Source organism: Melopsittacus undulatus, chromosome 10, assembly GCF_012275295.1.
Source record: "Melopsittacus undulatus isolate bMelUnd1 chromosome 10, bMelUnd1.mat.Z, whole genome shotgun sequence".
NCBI lineage: Eukaryota > Metazoa > Chordata > Aves > Psittaciformes > Psittaculidae > Melopsittacus > Melopsittacus undulatus.
In genome coordinates this window covers 15,420,424-15,435,147 of record NC_047536.1, presented here as the reverse complement: position 1 = coordinate 15,435,147, position 14,724 = coordinate 15,420,424, and the positions used below count along the sequence as shown (strand labels likewise).

The 14,724-nt window shown below is 40.6% G+C and overlaps 1 protein-coding gene across 1 annotated transcript in view; it reads left to right on the top strand.

Moving 5' to 3' along the window:
- Positions 1 to 14,724, top strand: part of TRPC7 (transient receptor potential cation channel subfamily C member 7) — a 66,273-nt gene that overhangs the window by 40,890 nt on the left and 10,659 nt on the right. Inside the window, exons 4-6 of the mRNA XM_005147245.4 lie at positions 1,607 to 1,823; positions 7,505 to 7,738; positions 9,474 to 9,738. Coding sequence (XP_005147302.1) covers positions 1,607 to 1,823; positions 7,505 to 7,738; positions 9,474 to 9,738 — 716 coding nt within the window. The remainder of the gene's footprint in view (positions 1 to 1,606; positions 1,824 to 7,504; positions 7,739 to 9,473; positions 9,739 to 14,724) is intronic.

The window sequence follows — 14,724 nt, the reverse complement described above, 5'->3', positions numbered from 1 at the left end:
GAGAACAGAGTGAAATTACCCACAGAATTCATTTGGTTCTGTAATGTATGTGATTATTTCTCTGGTAACCAAAGCTACACTACTTTAATCTCAGGTCTCTTTTTAAAGTTTCTGTAGACAGCAAAAAAATAAGTATTTGGAGATAATTCATAGTTCAATAGACAGTGCTGCTGCTTCTGTTTTAGTGAATTCAGGGTAGAAATGAGTCCTGTACAGATTGCTAATGCACTTTCTTAAACCTTTGTTGGTAAAGCCCCATATACTTATAGTTATTCCTCTTTACTCTTGCAATTTGAACTCTCTCAGACACAAAAACCTTTGAGATTATGACATAACAATTAGGATATTGTTCAAACACATCCCATCACCCCATCTGCTCTGTATTAGAAATGTAAGTTCTGCTACAAAGAGTAAATCTACCCAACACCAGCTGTAAGAAGCTGCTGAGGACTCACATTGCACCAAGCTTTATGGCAGAGGAGGGAACCAGCATCACAAGTGTTGGGACTGGCTTAACACACTTCATTTATTTCTACATCTGCCATAATATACCTAGAGAAAATTAAAGAAACTTGGGGTTTGATTGAGTGTGAGATATACGTACTTAAAAACCTCCTTACTGGCCTCAGAAAAAAGACAGCATGTTAATAAGGGGGTTTATTATCAAGTCAGTGGATATTAAGACAATTTGAAGGATGCTATGTCATCAATGGAAATGAATCAATGAATAATATAGTGCAAAAAAGTCCCATTTGCTTTGAGGTGGTTTTGGAAAGGGCACATACAGGACACCACTTCCAATCTATTGTGTCGTAACACTGCAGGCGTCAGTCCTTGTGCTCCTAAAAATGCTTCTACTCTGACAGTTTTCTGGAGTAACGTTTATTTAGGTCACAGAAAATGTAAAATGAAAAAGTGTTATTTAAATTAATTAAGAAAGAAAGCTTTTCAAGAAGAATGGGATCAATATTAGCTATAGTGAAGGGATCTGCTGCTCTGATTCTCAGCTTAATGTCTTGAAATAAATCCTTGTGTTCTGGGGAGTAGTAATAACAAGTAGTAATAACAAGAAGAGACTGTCATATCAAAGCATATTACAAACATTAAAGAATATTTAAACTGAAGACTATTTTCTGCACGTTGTTAATGAACCAAGAATTCAACATTAATAAAATGTTCTAATATATAACAATGAAGTAAGGATGAGAAGAAGGCCCATCATTAGGATTTATATTGCCACACATGAGTACATTCATATAACTTGTATACACACAAGCGTGTCTCCTATATAAATGTCCTGTCTGTTCATTTTCCACTTGCCACATGGCCAGGACAATTAGATATTATATTTGTTTATAAAGGAGTAACGTAAAATACTGCCATGCATAGAAAATCACCCAAGGGACATAATTTAAACTGCCAATGCATAACGTCTACCAAAAGTAAAGAACAACATGAACAAATCAAAGCCCCATTTAGTTCATAATCTGGAAATCATTTCTGAATCCTTTTCACCATGGTCAAATGGTTCCAACTTCCATGGGAATGTCATTTCAGGAGGTAAATAAGGGAAAATAGATCTTATATCTTGTATGTTTCATTGCAGCTGGGTCGGACCCTCCGAAGTCCTTTCATGAAGTTTGTGGCACATGCAGTTTCTTTCACAATCTTCCTTGGACTGTTAGTAGTGAATGCATCAGATCGGTTTGAAGGAGTGAAAAATCTCCCCAATGAGACCATCACGGATCATCCAAAACAAATATTTAGAGTCAAAACAACTCAGTTTTCATGGACAGAATTGCTGATCATGAAGTGGGTATTGGGTAAGCAAAACCAAGTGTCTATGAGTCCTCCAAGATCGAAGAAGACTTCGATCTTGGTCACTGCTTTTGAAAATACTGAATGATGCTTAACAAATTCTCACTTTCCTGATTTTCCATGTTGAATGCTATAGGTGTTGTCTATTTGCCTCTTGGTTTAATCATTGCATCTTAAAAAAGGTAATATAGTCATAGAAACTCATAGTTTTGCTGTAAGACGTTGCTCTATCGGAAGTGAGCAGAAAGAAATGCTTCCACTGGGATGTGGGTGGCCACCAAACTCTTTTATTACCCTGCCATGACAACCATTTATATGAAGGATGAATGAACCTCAATGATCCTCACTGAACTGAATAACCTCCAGTTCTTCATCTGCAAAATGGGTATTTATTTTCTTGTAAGCTATTTATGTCCTTGTAATAAACTCTGAGACCTAGTGATGAAAACTGTTAGGTTTATAAGAGTTGGGTTGTATTAAATTGTATGTATTGTTACTGATGAGGGAACAGCACAGAATTCACAAGCACAGCATTCACATCTTTTAGAAGAAATTCAGTTATCCAGTAATTACAAAGTAGGGTTTCATATGGATGAAACCTTCAAGTGCAAAAGTATGTCACATGCACATAATTTATTCCTGGCAGGTCAGCTGTCTTGAACCACTCATCTAAACAAGCTCAGAAGGATTTACTGGGAAATTGAGCCTGCCAACTATGCAGAATCTTTGTCTGCCTCTTCTGTATCTATTTTTACTCACCACCATGATCTTGATTCTCTTGGAGCAAATTCCATTGTTCCATATATACTGATGCCATTAAACTCCCTTGAAAAATAGGATACAGCTGCTCTATCTGATGGCTTCCTAGCCACCATTTCTTTGTTCCTTGTCCCCACAATAATCAGAACCCCATACAGGATATTAGGTTAGAAAATACTGAATAGATGCCAGACTGGATAGAGTAAGTCTGTAAGATGCATTTTAAAAATGACACTAAAACAGTTGGACCAAGATGATTAGATTTCAGACCAGGTATTCTTTTCTTATAGGCACTGGATATCTGTCTGCCTGGTAAGTTCCTGAGAGATGAAAAAGAAAACATTTAATTTAAAGCTAAGGTTTTCACTTTTCTGGGAGAGGAAAAGCGATTCGTTGTACAGATTGCTGAATATAATGAGATTTTCTAATGACTGCCTACATCACTACTGGCAATATTCTCTGGCCATTTTACCTGTCTATCTACATAAAGCCTTCAAATAATGATTCAGCAATGCTATGGTGAAAGTTTGATGCACATGGCTTGCAGATAGCTGTCACAGGGGCTTTGCCATTTGTTGAACTCCATATGTGACCCTGATCTTAAAAGCAGTGTAAAAGCACTAAAGGGGGAAGACTGCCCAGCATTTTTGGTGCAAAAATCTTACAGGTATTATAAATATGGATATAGAAGTAGAAATATAATTAAAGTTTATAAAGAAATATCACAGGTAAAGCTGCCAAGAAATTATTGTCCAAAGACACAAATGGAAATAGAAAGTTTATGTTAGAATATAATAAATCTAACTCTTGTGTACTAAATACACATAGTTGTATTTAAGCCTACCTGACAAAACCCGTGGTTGCTGTCTCCAGACTCAACAGTGTGTGCTACCTACAGTTTGTTTCATAGTACGATCAAAAAGTATAAAATCCCTTCCTTCTGTTTTTCTTCTTTCCCTTTCCCCCTTCCCACTGTGGCAGCAGTGATGAATGCTGATGACACATTACCGGTTCCAACAATAGCAGGCCGTTTTTGAGAAATTAGCTCACAGGTCCCTGATCTTGCTTCTTTTTTGGGGAGAAAATCAGCTGTCTGCATTATCTGGCTGTCAACCATGAAATTAGGATGCGTGCTCAGAACAGCCTTATTCGAGGAGAATGTGTTACATTAGCATAGCATAGTGTGGCCACAAGCAAGCACAACCTGCAATAGCAGTCCCTGCAATTAGTCTTGCTGGAGATATTGAAAATTGATCCATGTGTATGTATCTTAATAGAAAACTACCAGTAGGAGAATTTCAGACTGGGATTATGCAAAATTATATCATTATCATTTCCTGCTCCCAGCTACTTGTAGTGGAGGTGGGTAATGGAGTAAACCAAGCAGGGGCAGTGACTTTCAGCCAGGCAAGCACTTCATCCTGCTCCAGAAATCCATATAGGAGGGTTTACTTTCCATTAGCCTGCACCTCCGAAATGGCTATAGAGCATTGTTGGATCAGCTAGGTAATGCTGGTAGCCCATTTAACATCCCCATGGATGCCAGATAGCATTTTAGGTGGGAAAATGCCTTTTTGGTCTCACTCCTCTTTGTTATGAAAAAGCATCCAAGAGCTACAGATTGTAAATCTGTTAGTGCAGAGAAAAAGCATTCTGTGATGCTCTGAGAGGAGAACTTGCCCCTTTGTACATGGGGCACAGCAATTCCAGCTAAAGCATCTGTGGCTCATTGTATGCCTTGGCTACCTCTTCTTTTCTCTCTCCTTCAAGTAAGGAAGGCTGTGATTTTCCTTGTGCACAACAGGGACAAAAGTGAGCACTGGAAGCAGGGAGGTTTATTTAGAAAGGCAAAATCCCACTGTAGAAGCAGCCAAAGTAGCAGTTAAGCTCTGGGTAGACACAGTCTGAGCACAAGTCTCTCTCTTAATCCAGCAGCCTTTGGTGGATCCAGGAAGGCTCAAAATCAGCTCTGCAACATCATCTACTCATGATTTATGTACCAGGCCAGTGCATATGAAAACCAAACTGTTCCTTTCTGTGCACAGGTGGTGAACAGTACTTCCTGTACACTTCCATTTTTCTTCCAGACGGGCTGTGCCTGTAGCTTGACTCTATTGTGAAAAGAGTATTTGGGACCACTCAAAAAATCACCATCAGAGATGGCAGCAAAGTGATTTTAATACAAATTTATAGAGGTGTGATTCAACAGAATTTGATGCAAGGTTCATTCTACTACATACAAAAGGAAATGGTGTCAGAACCGATAATGATTTACACAGAATCAGGCTTAAGTGTTCTATACAGAATTGGACCAGTGTGATGTAAAGGAGTAAGGGAGATCCTTCTGTTAAATCTCGAGGTTCGGAACAGACCCTTTTGCTTTCTAAACTCCTGACAGAGCGTAAGTGCAGCCGGATCTAGTCTTAGTGTCAGACTTGGTCAACAGTATTCATTTAAAGGGTTACAAGCATCATTTAGCAGCAGTTTGCAGTTTTAAGGTGAATCACGAGATTTCTAACACTTGAATGAAACACTTGATTATGAAGGCTAATGTACACACATTTGCAATTAAATACCTAAACCAAGACAGTGAGCTAGATAGATATATAGATATGTATATACACATATATATACACATGCACACACATAGATATGCATATAAATATTTATATATATGTATAAAGGGTCCTGTTAAAAACTTCCCTTGGTTGCAGTGAAAATACATCAGTTTTGTCAGCATTCCTCAATGGGCAAAAGGTTGAGTATCAGTGAGCAGAAGTAATGGCCCAAGTAAAGAGTCCCCCTGTGTCCCACTTGGAGATACCTGTTCACAGCCACCTGTGGTCCAAGACAGCTCAAAGGTCCTCTCCCTTCAGACCATTAAGCTGCTTATATCCCAGCTCTCTGTGTGTCAAACTCTGGAAAACGACCTCACCCAGAAGCATTGAGACCTCAGAAACACCATACTGGAATCTAATTGCATCCTGGCAAATCTGCTTTGCCTCATTGCCTTCCCTTATTTCTTACATCTCGTCTTAAGTCCCATTCCCTGAATTTCAGCTGCTTTTTCTCTTTAAGTAAGGAGGAGCTTTGAGTTACTCTCTCACATTGTATATACAATTACCCAGGAGTTCTGACCAAGTAATTACTGTAACTTTTCTTCTTGCCTTGAGTAGACATTTTTCCATATGTATGGATAAAAAATGATTGCCACACTGTTGGCAAAAAGAGTGATGTAAATTACAGTCCAATAGTATGATACTTCCACAGAGTGACTCTAATTTTAGTCAGTCTACTCAGTTTTAGACATTTCTTCATTAATCTGTGACTCAGGTATATTAAGTGACTAAGATTAGAAATAAATTTGGAAGGGAGAGTTAATATTTAAACCAGAAAAGACATTTTGGGCACCAGTGAACAAGTGCTTTGGTGGGCAATGTTACTACCCATGTGGGCTTTAGTACCTTTGTACAACACGCTTGCATAATGCATAGGACGAATGGCTCCTACGTATCACTTCTGGAATACTTTTTTAAGCTATAAATGTTTCTTTAATATTTTAAGCTAGAAATGTTTCTTTAATATTTTATCCTGGCTCCAGGACACTTCCTGAGAAACCAATTCTTCCACCTTGTCCCTTAAGCTATTTATTATTAAATCTTACTCATGGTGAATGACAGCTTGGGATGAAGTTCCTGCTTTCAGTCTGTCAGGCACTTGAGGACTCAAGGAGAAGGCTGGAAGGCTCCTCTCCTGCCCTCCCTCTGGCTCTGCTCAACACCCAGGAGACCTCTGGCTCTCTCCCAAAACAGATCTATATGGAGCAGAACCTATAGCAAGGTACATGTCCAGGGACCTGCTTGGAGATTCCAAGTCCATGGAGGGCACCTGCTGTTCCTTGGACAATGGTAGTTAGCTTAGCTTTAATGGTAGTTAGCTTAGCTTTAATAGTAGTTAGTTTAGCTTTCTTTTTCTCTCAAATCCTTCCCCATGCAAGGACTGACAGCAGGAGCTCTTCATTCCTCCATCCTCCGGCTATATTCACTCTGACTTGTTTCCTTGCCTATAACTCAGTCTTCAACTGCATCTCTTGGGACATCATGTGCTTCCAGGAGTCTCTGAAGTAGCCAAGCAAATGCAATTACATGCCACACCACGAGAGCTTCCAGCAAAGAGGATGAAGAAGAGTTCACAGAAAGGACAGGGTTGCAGGAGGCTACACGGAAATTGGCAGGCACTGCTCCTGCTTGGTTAAATGTGAATTTTACTGCTGCTATGGAAACAGGATTTAATAGAGTGCAGGAAATATTTATCAGTGGGTTAAATATTCTGCTATTTTAGCTATTCAGAAGCAAGATTCTGGCTCTGAAGCCCTGCTGTGACTGAAAGGTGGGCAAGTTGGTGAATTTGACCTGAGCTCTTGGCTCCAGTTTGCCTGCTGAATTCACTTGTCCTCTCCAGCACTCCCAGTAGAATATGGATGTCAAATGCTTGAATTATCTGGGTTTGGTGCTTAGGTTTATCTGTGGGCCTCTTCTCAGAAAGATCCTAATTCCAGTGTTTTCAAAGTTGTAGTTCAGTCTTGAACGTATGGAAATTCATTACTGTTTTTTCTGGGTAGATTAGCAGTAGGATTTTCTGTTGTCCTCACGATTTCTGAGCTGTGCTTTTTCTGACATCGCCAGAAATCTACTTTACTATTGACTCATATAGTGAAATCTTGATGTTTCTACCTCATAATGCACAAAAGGAAATATAAGCTTAAAGTTTTGATGATTTTTAAAAGTCTTTGCAGACCATTCTCAAGAAATTTGGTTCAATTGAAGAGTCATTTGCTCTGTCTTAGAAGCTACTGTTAGGCAGGTCTGCCTGAATACAAAAAAGCACCTTCTGTGTGCCCATTAAATGTGGTCTGTCCTTTCTGCAGGTATGATATGGTCAGAGTGCAAGGAGATCTGGGAAGAGGGTCCACGTGAATACGTGGTGCATCTCTGGAACCTGCTGGACTTTGGGATGCTCTCCATCTTTGTGGCATCATTCACTGCCAGGTTCATGGCTTTTCTCAAAGCAACTGAAGCACAACAGTACGTAGATCAGTACGTTCAAGATGATGACCTCAATAATGTCACCCTTCCCCCTGAAGTTGCTTATTTTACTTATGGTAAGATGCTTTTCGCTATCTAATGCTTCCAGTTCTCTAAGGCTAATGTGTGGAAGTGTTCTCTAAGGCTAATGTGTGGCAGTGCTGAAAGCAGCTTTCTTTTTTGTGATATTTATGTGGCTTTTTTTTCTGATTAAACCAAATTTTTCTGCTTAGATCTACCCATTCCAGCCATCTTCCTAAAGACTCAGAAAGGAACTGAGACCTGAGCCTCGTTCAGTCTCTGATCTTATGTTAAGGCTACATTCAGTTCAATCACATCCTGATATAATAGCTTGAGCAACAAATAATCAGGAACTGAGAGTGAGTTGAATATAATTTATATTACAGATTAATGAACCTGCCTGGATTTTCAAATGTGAGAGGAGGGAGATGTGTGAATATAGGTAGGATCTGGAGCTGCATTTCTAACTGTTGGCGCACTCTGCACCTCTGTCACATCCAACACCTGTATAATGGGAATACTAATTCCAATTACACCCCTAAAGTGCTGCTCCTCCAAGAGAAAAACTTTATTTTTGGAGACTCTATATCATCTGCTAGCATTTGGAAATGCAAGCAGCAACATAGCCTTTAAATATTATTCTTGATGGCTGAAATGGGCTCTCTTTGATATTCATAAATGGATAGAGCTTTGCACCTCAGTGTGGGGACTGGATTCATTGCATGGCTCTGCAAGCATCAGATGTAATCCTGAGCAAAATCCATGGGGATTCCCACCAGTGTGCACAGCCACGGGCTCAGCTTCCTGCCTGATGTGTCCCTTCTGAAGGTAAGCTTCCCTCTCCCTGCCAAGCCAAGCCAAGCAGGAGGCCACTGAGATGATGATGGGGTTTTCCTCTCTGTGGTTTGCTGCTGACCCATTTAAAGTAAGTTCATGACACGAAGGTGCAAAGGGTCCAGAACAGAATGCCACTACCAGATCCTGTGAATGCCTCCATGAGCTGCTTTTCCTTTGGTTCACATTACCGCAAATAATGCCTAAATTTACTGCTGTGTCGCATGTTTTAGCTCTGAGTTACAATCTTTTCATCAAGAAGCTCAGTTAATGCAAGGAAACTTACAAGCTATATTAATATAAATGTTCCAATTTTCAGTGGATAAAATAAATGATGCATATCTGCTATCAACAAGAAGCTTTTTGATGTAGAAATATTAGAGTGACTAGACTGCAAAGATTGGTTTTAACTGAAATATAACGTGAAAATGATACACTTGATAGTTATACCTGCTCTATCTGAAAGAATATGAACTTTCTTTTCTAGTGGTAGGGATAGAGATCTCAGTCTCCCTAATGCTTCCTTTCCAAATATTGACACAGTGCCATATATCCAAATCTATAGCTAAATTCCACTGTGGTGGTTTTGGTTCTCCATCCCAAGAGCATCAGATGGAAAAGGCACTGATGTACAAGCAGAAAACAGGAAATATCAACTCTGTTTAAGCCAAGCTGTTTATTTGTTGTGTGACTTTGGTAAATCCCGGTGACTTGCTCATTTCTGATTTTTGCATGTAAAAACCACAACTAATTCTTCTCACCTATATTTGTACAGCATGTTGAGGACTTTAGTGACCAATGATTTGTTGAGTTTAGTGACTTGTTTCAAAACTCTTTATTTTTCCTTTAACTCCTGGCCAAACGCAAGGTTCAGTCTTCACAGAGGGCTCATTTATCACAGCAGCTTCCACCTAACACTTTGTGTTACTAATACGTAGTGTACATGTATTGTTTTAGCCAGGAACAAGTGGCTTCCCTCGGATCCTCAGATCATTTCAGAAGGACTGTATGCAATAGCTGTGGTACTCAGCTTCTCCCGCATTGCTTACATTCTTCCAGCCAACGAAAGCTTCGGCCCCCTGCAGATCTCTTTGGGAAGGACTGTGAAGGATATCTTCAAGTTCATGGTCATCTTCATCATGGTGTTCCTGGCTTTTATGATTGGAATGTTCAATCTCTACTCCTACTACCTTGGTGCAAAATACAACCCGGCATTTACAACGTGAGTACGTGTGGAAAAGCAGCTGGGTTTTGCAGGGTTCGATCTACTCTGGTCCATTGCTGCTGCAGGGTCTGCTCAGACAGTTGCTAATACAGCTGCGTGGGGAAATCACATCCAGATTTCACCTGGGAACCTTATGCCACAGGGAGATATGTAGTTCAGAAATGGTTATTTCTAGAAATCAAAATAGCAGATTAGGAAAATGTTGTGTGAGATGTTCAATCTAATGAGTCAAGAGAAATGAGGAAGAGGTTAGACTTAAGTTTATGTAAAATAAGGGAGAAATTTGCATGTCTGAGGTTGGTTTTAGGATACCACCTGAGGGCAGCTGCAGGTTATTAGCTGCAGTTATTATGTACACATCTGCAGAGCCAGCTGCTAGTTATGATGCTCTAAAAAGCAAACAGAATCAAGGTGTCTAGGACGTGTTTTTTAAATCCTGAGTAGGAACTTTTCATCCAAAGCCATGTGAAAGCCTTGGGGACATAGTGGGGACTTGCCTTCCCACACACCCATCTGTGAGGGAAGAGGAAATTTCAGCATAATGTTTTCCCTTCACCTTCTCTAATATGCCATACAGTGAGCTGGGGTTTAGTTCATAGCCCCTCTAGGAGAATTGACCTTTTCAGCATTGTTTCTACCCTGCAAGTGGCTGTTTCCTTCCAAATGCACTGCAGCCAGTTTTATCACACCACCCTCCTGTGCAGCATGTATCCTGTAACATGGTGTCTACTTTCTCCAATTGAGCCAAATATGCCCTCTAGACCTCTCCTGTAACCTCAAGATACATTTTAATGGAAGGATTTATGAGGCCAGATGCAATTACATTTATCTGTGCTCGGTAGTAATGTAGAAGAAAATTGGATGTGGGGGATGTAACTTGCTTCTTATTTGAGGAGAGGGAGATGCCCTTGAAGCACAAGACTTAATAAGTTGAGCTGATACCATCATTGACTGCCTGGTGGCACAGTAACCCTCGGTTATGGTATCCCCAGGCACATTACTAGAGAACAGTCACTGACTAGTTCCAGTCTCTGATGCAATGCAGTGCAATAGCTCTCTCATCAGCACTCATTACCTAAATGGATCTTCCAATAGGTCCTATTTTTGATGGAAATAATGAGCAAACATTGACTAAAAGCATGATTGTTCACTGGAGTAAAAATTGCTTAAATGGCCAAGCGACATTTAGATCGGGGAGAGTCTTGTCAAAGGCAGTGCTTTTTCTCCCTCACTTCAACCTGGTGACTTCTTATTCTGGAGGGAGTTCAAGTTGTTATGAGCATAAATTTCCCTTTTAAGAATTTGGAAGAGGCTTCAGATAGACTTACTTTCTTCTGATTATTTAAACATATGAGAGCGTCAAACGATGATCAGTGAAAATGAACCCTTTCATCATGCGAAACAAAGAGAATAGATTAACATTCATCCCAAAAATCCTTCTCAGATGCTTCATTCAACAACCTAGAAACCCTGAGGTACAGTCTCAAACACTTTTAATAAGCTAATTACAAGGTTATAGTGGCAGATGGGCAGCTACCAGCTCTAGCGATGTTTCCTTCTCTATTTTTCATGAGCTGCCTATGGGCCTTGCTGAAGGTGCTGGGCTCCTTCTGTCATTAACTTGTTTATGGAAAGAAAAGATTTCAGTATGAGAGCTGAATAGGGAACTCAAATGTTCGTTCATTGAAAATTCAGTGGGACAAAAGGATCATGCTTACTTTGGTATCCTCATAACCCTGCTGTGACTTCAGAGGTGTCGCTGAATGCCTTTCCTGGTGGCATGTTTGTGAATTCTAATGAAGATAGGTGAAAGCTGACAAAAAGCAGGTTTTATATTCAGAAATGTGGCTGTTCACCTATTGGGCCCAGTTCTCTTAGGTCACTTGGCTAGTCATGAGCGAAAAAGACACACTGAATCTATGTGCTGATTGACTGTGGCCAATTTCAAAGGACATTGAATTGACAGCTCACTGAGCAGCCTCAAGGAGAAACCTTAGGCAAACAGCTACTCACTGAAATAACTTTAAATTACACATTTAAGAGAACCACAGCTTCCCAGGACAGGATGCAGGCAGAAAAGACTGTATTTTTGTCCAGATAACACTCAGAGGGAGTTTCCTGCTGAGATCTAATAGTGAGAGTGAAAGTTCGGTGAACTTAGCTTTCATCTTTCCTTGCTATTACACTTTTGAGATCATGTGCTCTGTTTTGCTTGTGTTGCCATCTACAGAGCAAGCATGTGTCACCCCAGTGGCCTCTGAACCCAGCTATTATGCAAAGGTTTTGTCATTTCTTCTATTTTAATGTTCTGGCTGCAAAAGAACTAAAGATGCAGTGGACTTAACATCACCCAGTTAAATACAGAGATTATTTTACTAACCAGGGTATACTTTCAAACTGTTTGGAAGTTCAGCAATGCTGAAAAGCCAACCAGTTTCCACGACAGTTGCACCCAACCCCAGCTATGTTTATCTGTTTATTGCACGCTGTGTACAGAACACAGCTCTTGAAACAGCCTGTAATTAAGAACATGCTATGCAAACAAAATCAGAATGAAGGCAAGGCTGATTGTGTTCGTCTTGCTTTCTGCATCACAAATCAGGCTGAAGGCTACAACAGGAGGTTCTCTGTCTCCCTTTCCCCAAAGGGAAATGTGACTCATTGCTCAGTGCCAGTGTTACTTCAAGGCTTGAAGGCTTTTTTCTTCTCATTTCCCTTTATCAAAATGCAATATTTTTGTAGATTATAATGACTGCATTGCTTTCCTGGCAGTGTTAAATCTCAACCAATCAGTTTAAGGAAGTAAGTCTGAAAGGATGCCTGAAGCTTTCTTAGCAGGGACACAAGATTGACATGAAATCATAGCCTTGCTGTGATCTGTTTTGATGAACAGCATGCTGCTGTTTAGAAAAGCAAGGCAAATCTGCAACAAGACGGTTGCTTATGGTCTGGTTTCTGCCTTGATGCAATATCCTTGTTTAACTTTTACAGGACTGTGTGTATTGAAACAAAAAAGACTTTCTTCTCTCTTCCCACTGCAACAGTTAGCTCTAGCACAGCACACAGAGATTGCAGTGTACCCATCTCTATAAGGAGCCTTGCCACTTCATTTGTCTGCCTTTGAGAAGGCTAAAACACCCAATGACCTTGCAGGGAAGGGGTATATTGCTTAGCTGGCAATGATGAGGCACATCAGCATCTTGGGAGTCTTTGGGAACTTGGCTTCAGACATCCTTGTCTCGTGTTTTAGTGACATGTTCTCAAAAAATAACCCCAACTGATGTTCCCTGTGACCTGTGCCAAATCTCATGCAAGTAATCTAAAAGGGAGAAGGAAAGAACCATCCAGCCTTTTTGGAAGGTAGAGATGTATTAGTAGTTCTCCTTAGAAATGTTTCTTCTGTAAGAGGAGGACTGCATCTGCACAGGGGCATTGCTAAGCACCCTTTTAGGGTGCTACAGATCAGGTCCGTCTTTCACACCACCTTCCCAGTCCCATCCCCATCAGCACCAGCCCTTTACCCTTACTGACACTGAAACAGGGATTATGGACATGTGCATGGAACCTGGCACCCTGGCCCTTGCCTGCTTCTTCTGCAGTGCTCAGGGCAGACAGGGCCACTCACAGTCCTTAATTAACTTTTCAAGGAGAACCTGGCATCACTCCAGTACAAAGGTTAATGCTTAAGCTGCCAAAAAGGAGCAGAGTTGACAAGTTGTATTAAAATCTGCCTGCAGGGAAGAAAGCAAAGGGAACCTTTCCAAATTAAAAAGGGAAGGTTAATAGCAGGGTGCAGCTCGGATCAAGGCTGGCGGTTATGGCTTTTATTGCTTTGGTAAGTGACTTAGGTGGTGGTTTTCATAAGTCACCAATTTCTGGTGTTATATGTGTTCCTTAAATGGAATGCACAGAATAAGCACTGGCCAGACTGCTACCATAAAACAAGGGTATCTGGCACGTTAATGCCAGCTACTTTTTGCTGCAGATGAGGGCAGGAGACATGAGCAGAGTGTTACAGAAGAGTAAATGTCCAGAAAGTGGAAAAGTGATGGCACTTGTTTGCAGCACAGCCATAGCTCATCCCACAAGTGTTATCTTTGCATGGTGTCCCAGCCTGGTGCAAAACAGCATGGCGGGGAGAGGATGTTATCTTTGCCTAAAGACAAAGCCACGTTTTAAATGAAGTTGTGCAGCATCTATTTGAAACACCCCCCAAGGTTACTCCCCACAAGTTAATGCAGTTCTACTACCTGAGAATGATACCTTAATTTTTATTGCAGCCATACTACTACTTATAAATAGAATACAGAATACCATATGGCAGGAGACACCAGTTTGCCTGGGCAGAAAGGAACTGCCCAGTGCTGTGTATCAGCCTTTCAAAGGGTTGAAATTAATTTCTCTTGCTTTTATACATGGTGTAATTGATACTGCAGATGATGTAAAGCTTATTGTTCCCTTAGGATATGCCACAGTTTGTGTCTATAATCTGTTTTTATAAACAGATTTAACAGGATTAGGCTGCCACTCTGATGCAAAATGGTTCATCAGAACAATTTGTCAATGGCATTGTTTTCTAAGGGGCGTTTAAGACCTGGCAGGGAATTAACTCTTAACATGCTCAGCATTGTTCAGGGAAAGCAAAATGGCTTGTAAATTAAAAAGGTATCAGCATCACTTCTCCTTTCTTCCTTTTCAGCTGTGGTTGCTCCTCTCTGCCTGTTGCAGCTTTGGCTCCTCTGAATCAGGCTCTTTTGACCTGTCAGTCCAGCTGCATCCTTTCCAGCCCCGATTCTCCTTGGCCTTGGCTTATTCCCCTTTTTTACCTCCCTGTCTTTCAACCTTATTTTCCTCTTGTTCCTTTCTAATTTCAAGCCAGCGTAATAATGAAGTCAAAATGCTTCTCTGCAACATCTCCTACCACTCCTTAATTGCAGAGTTTTGCTACAGATGCTTGGGCATCTGAGTAAACAAGTCTCAAAG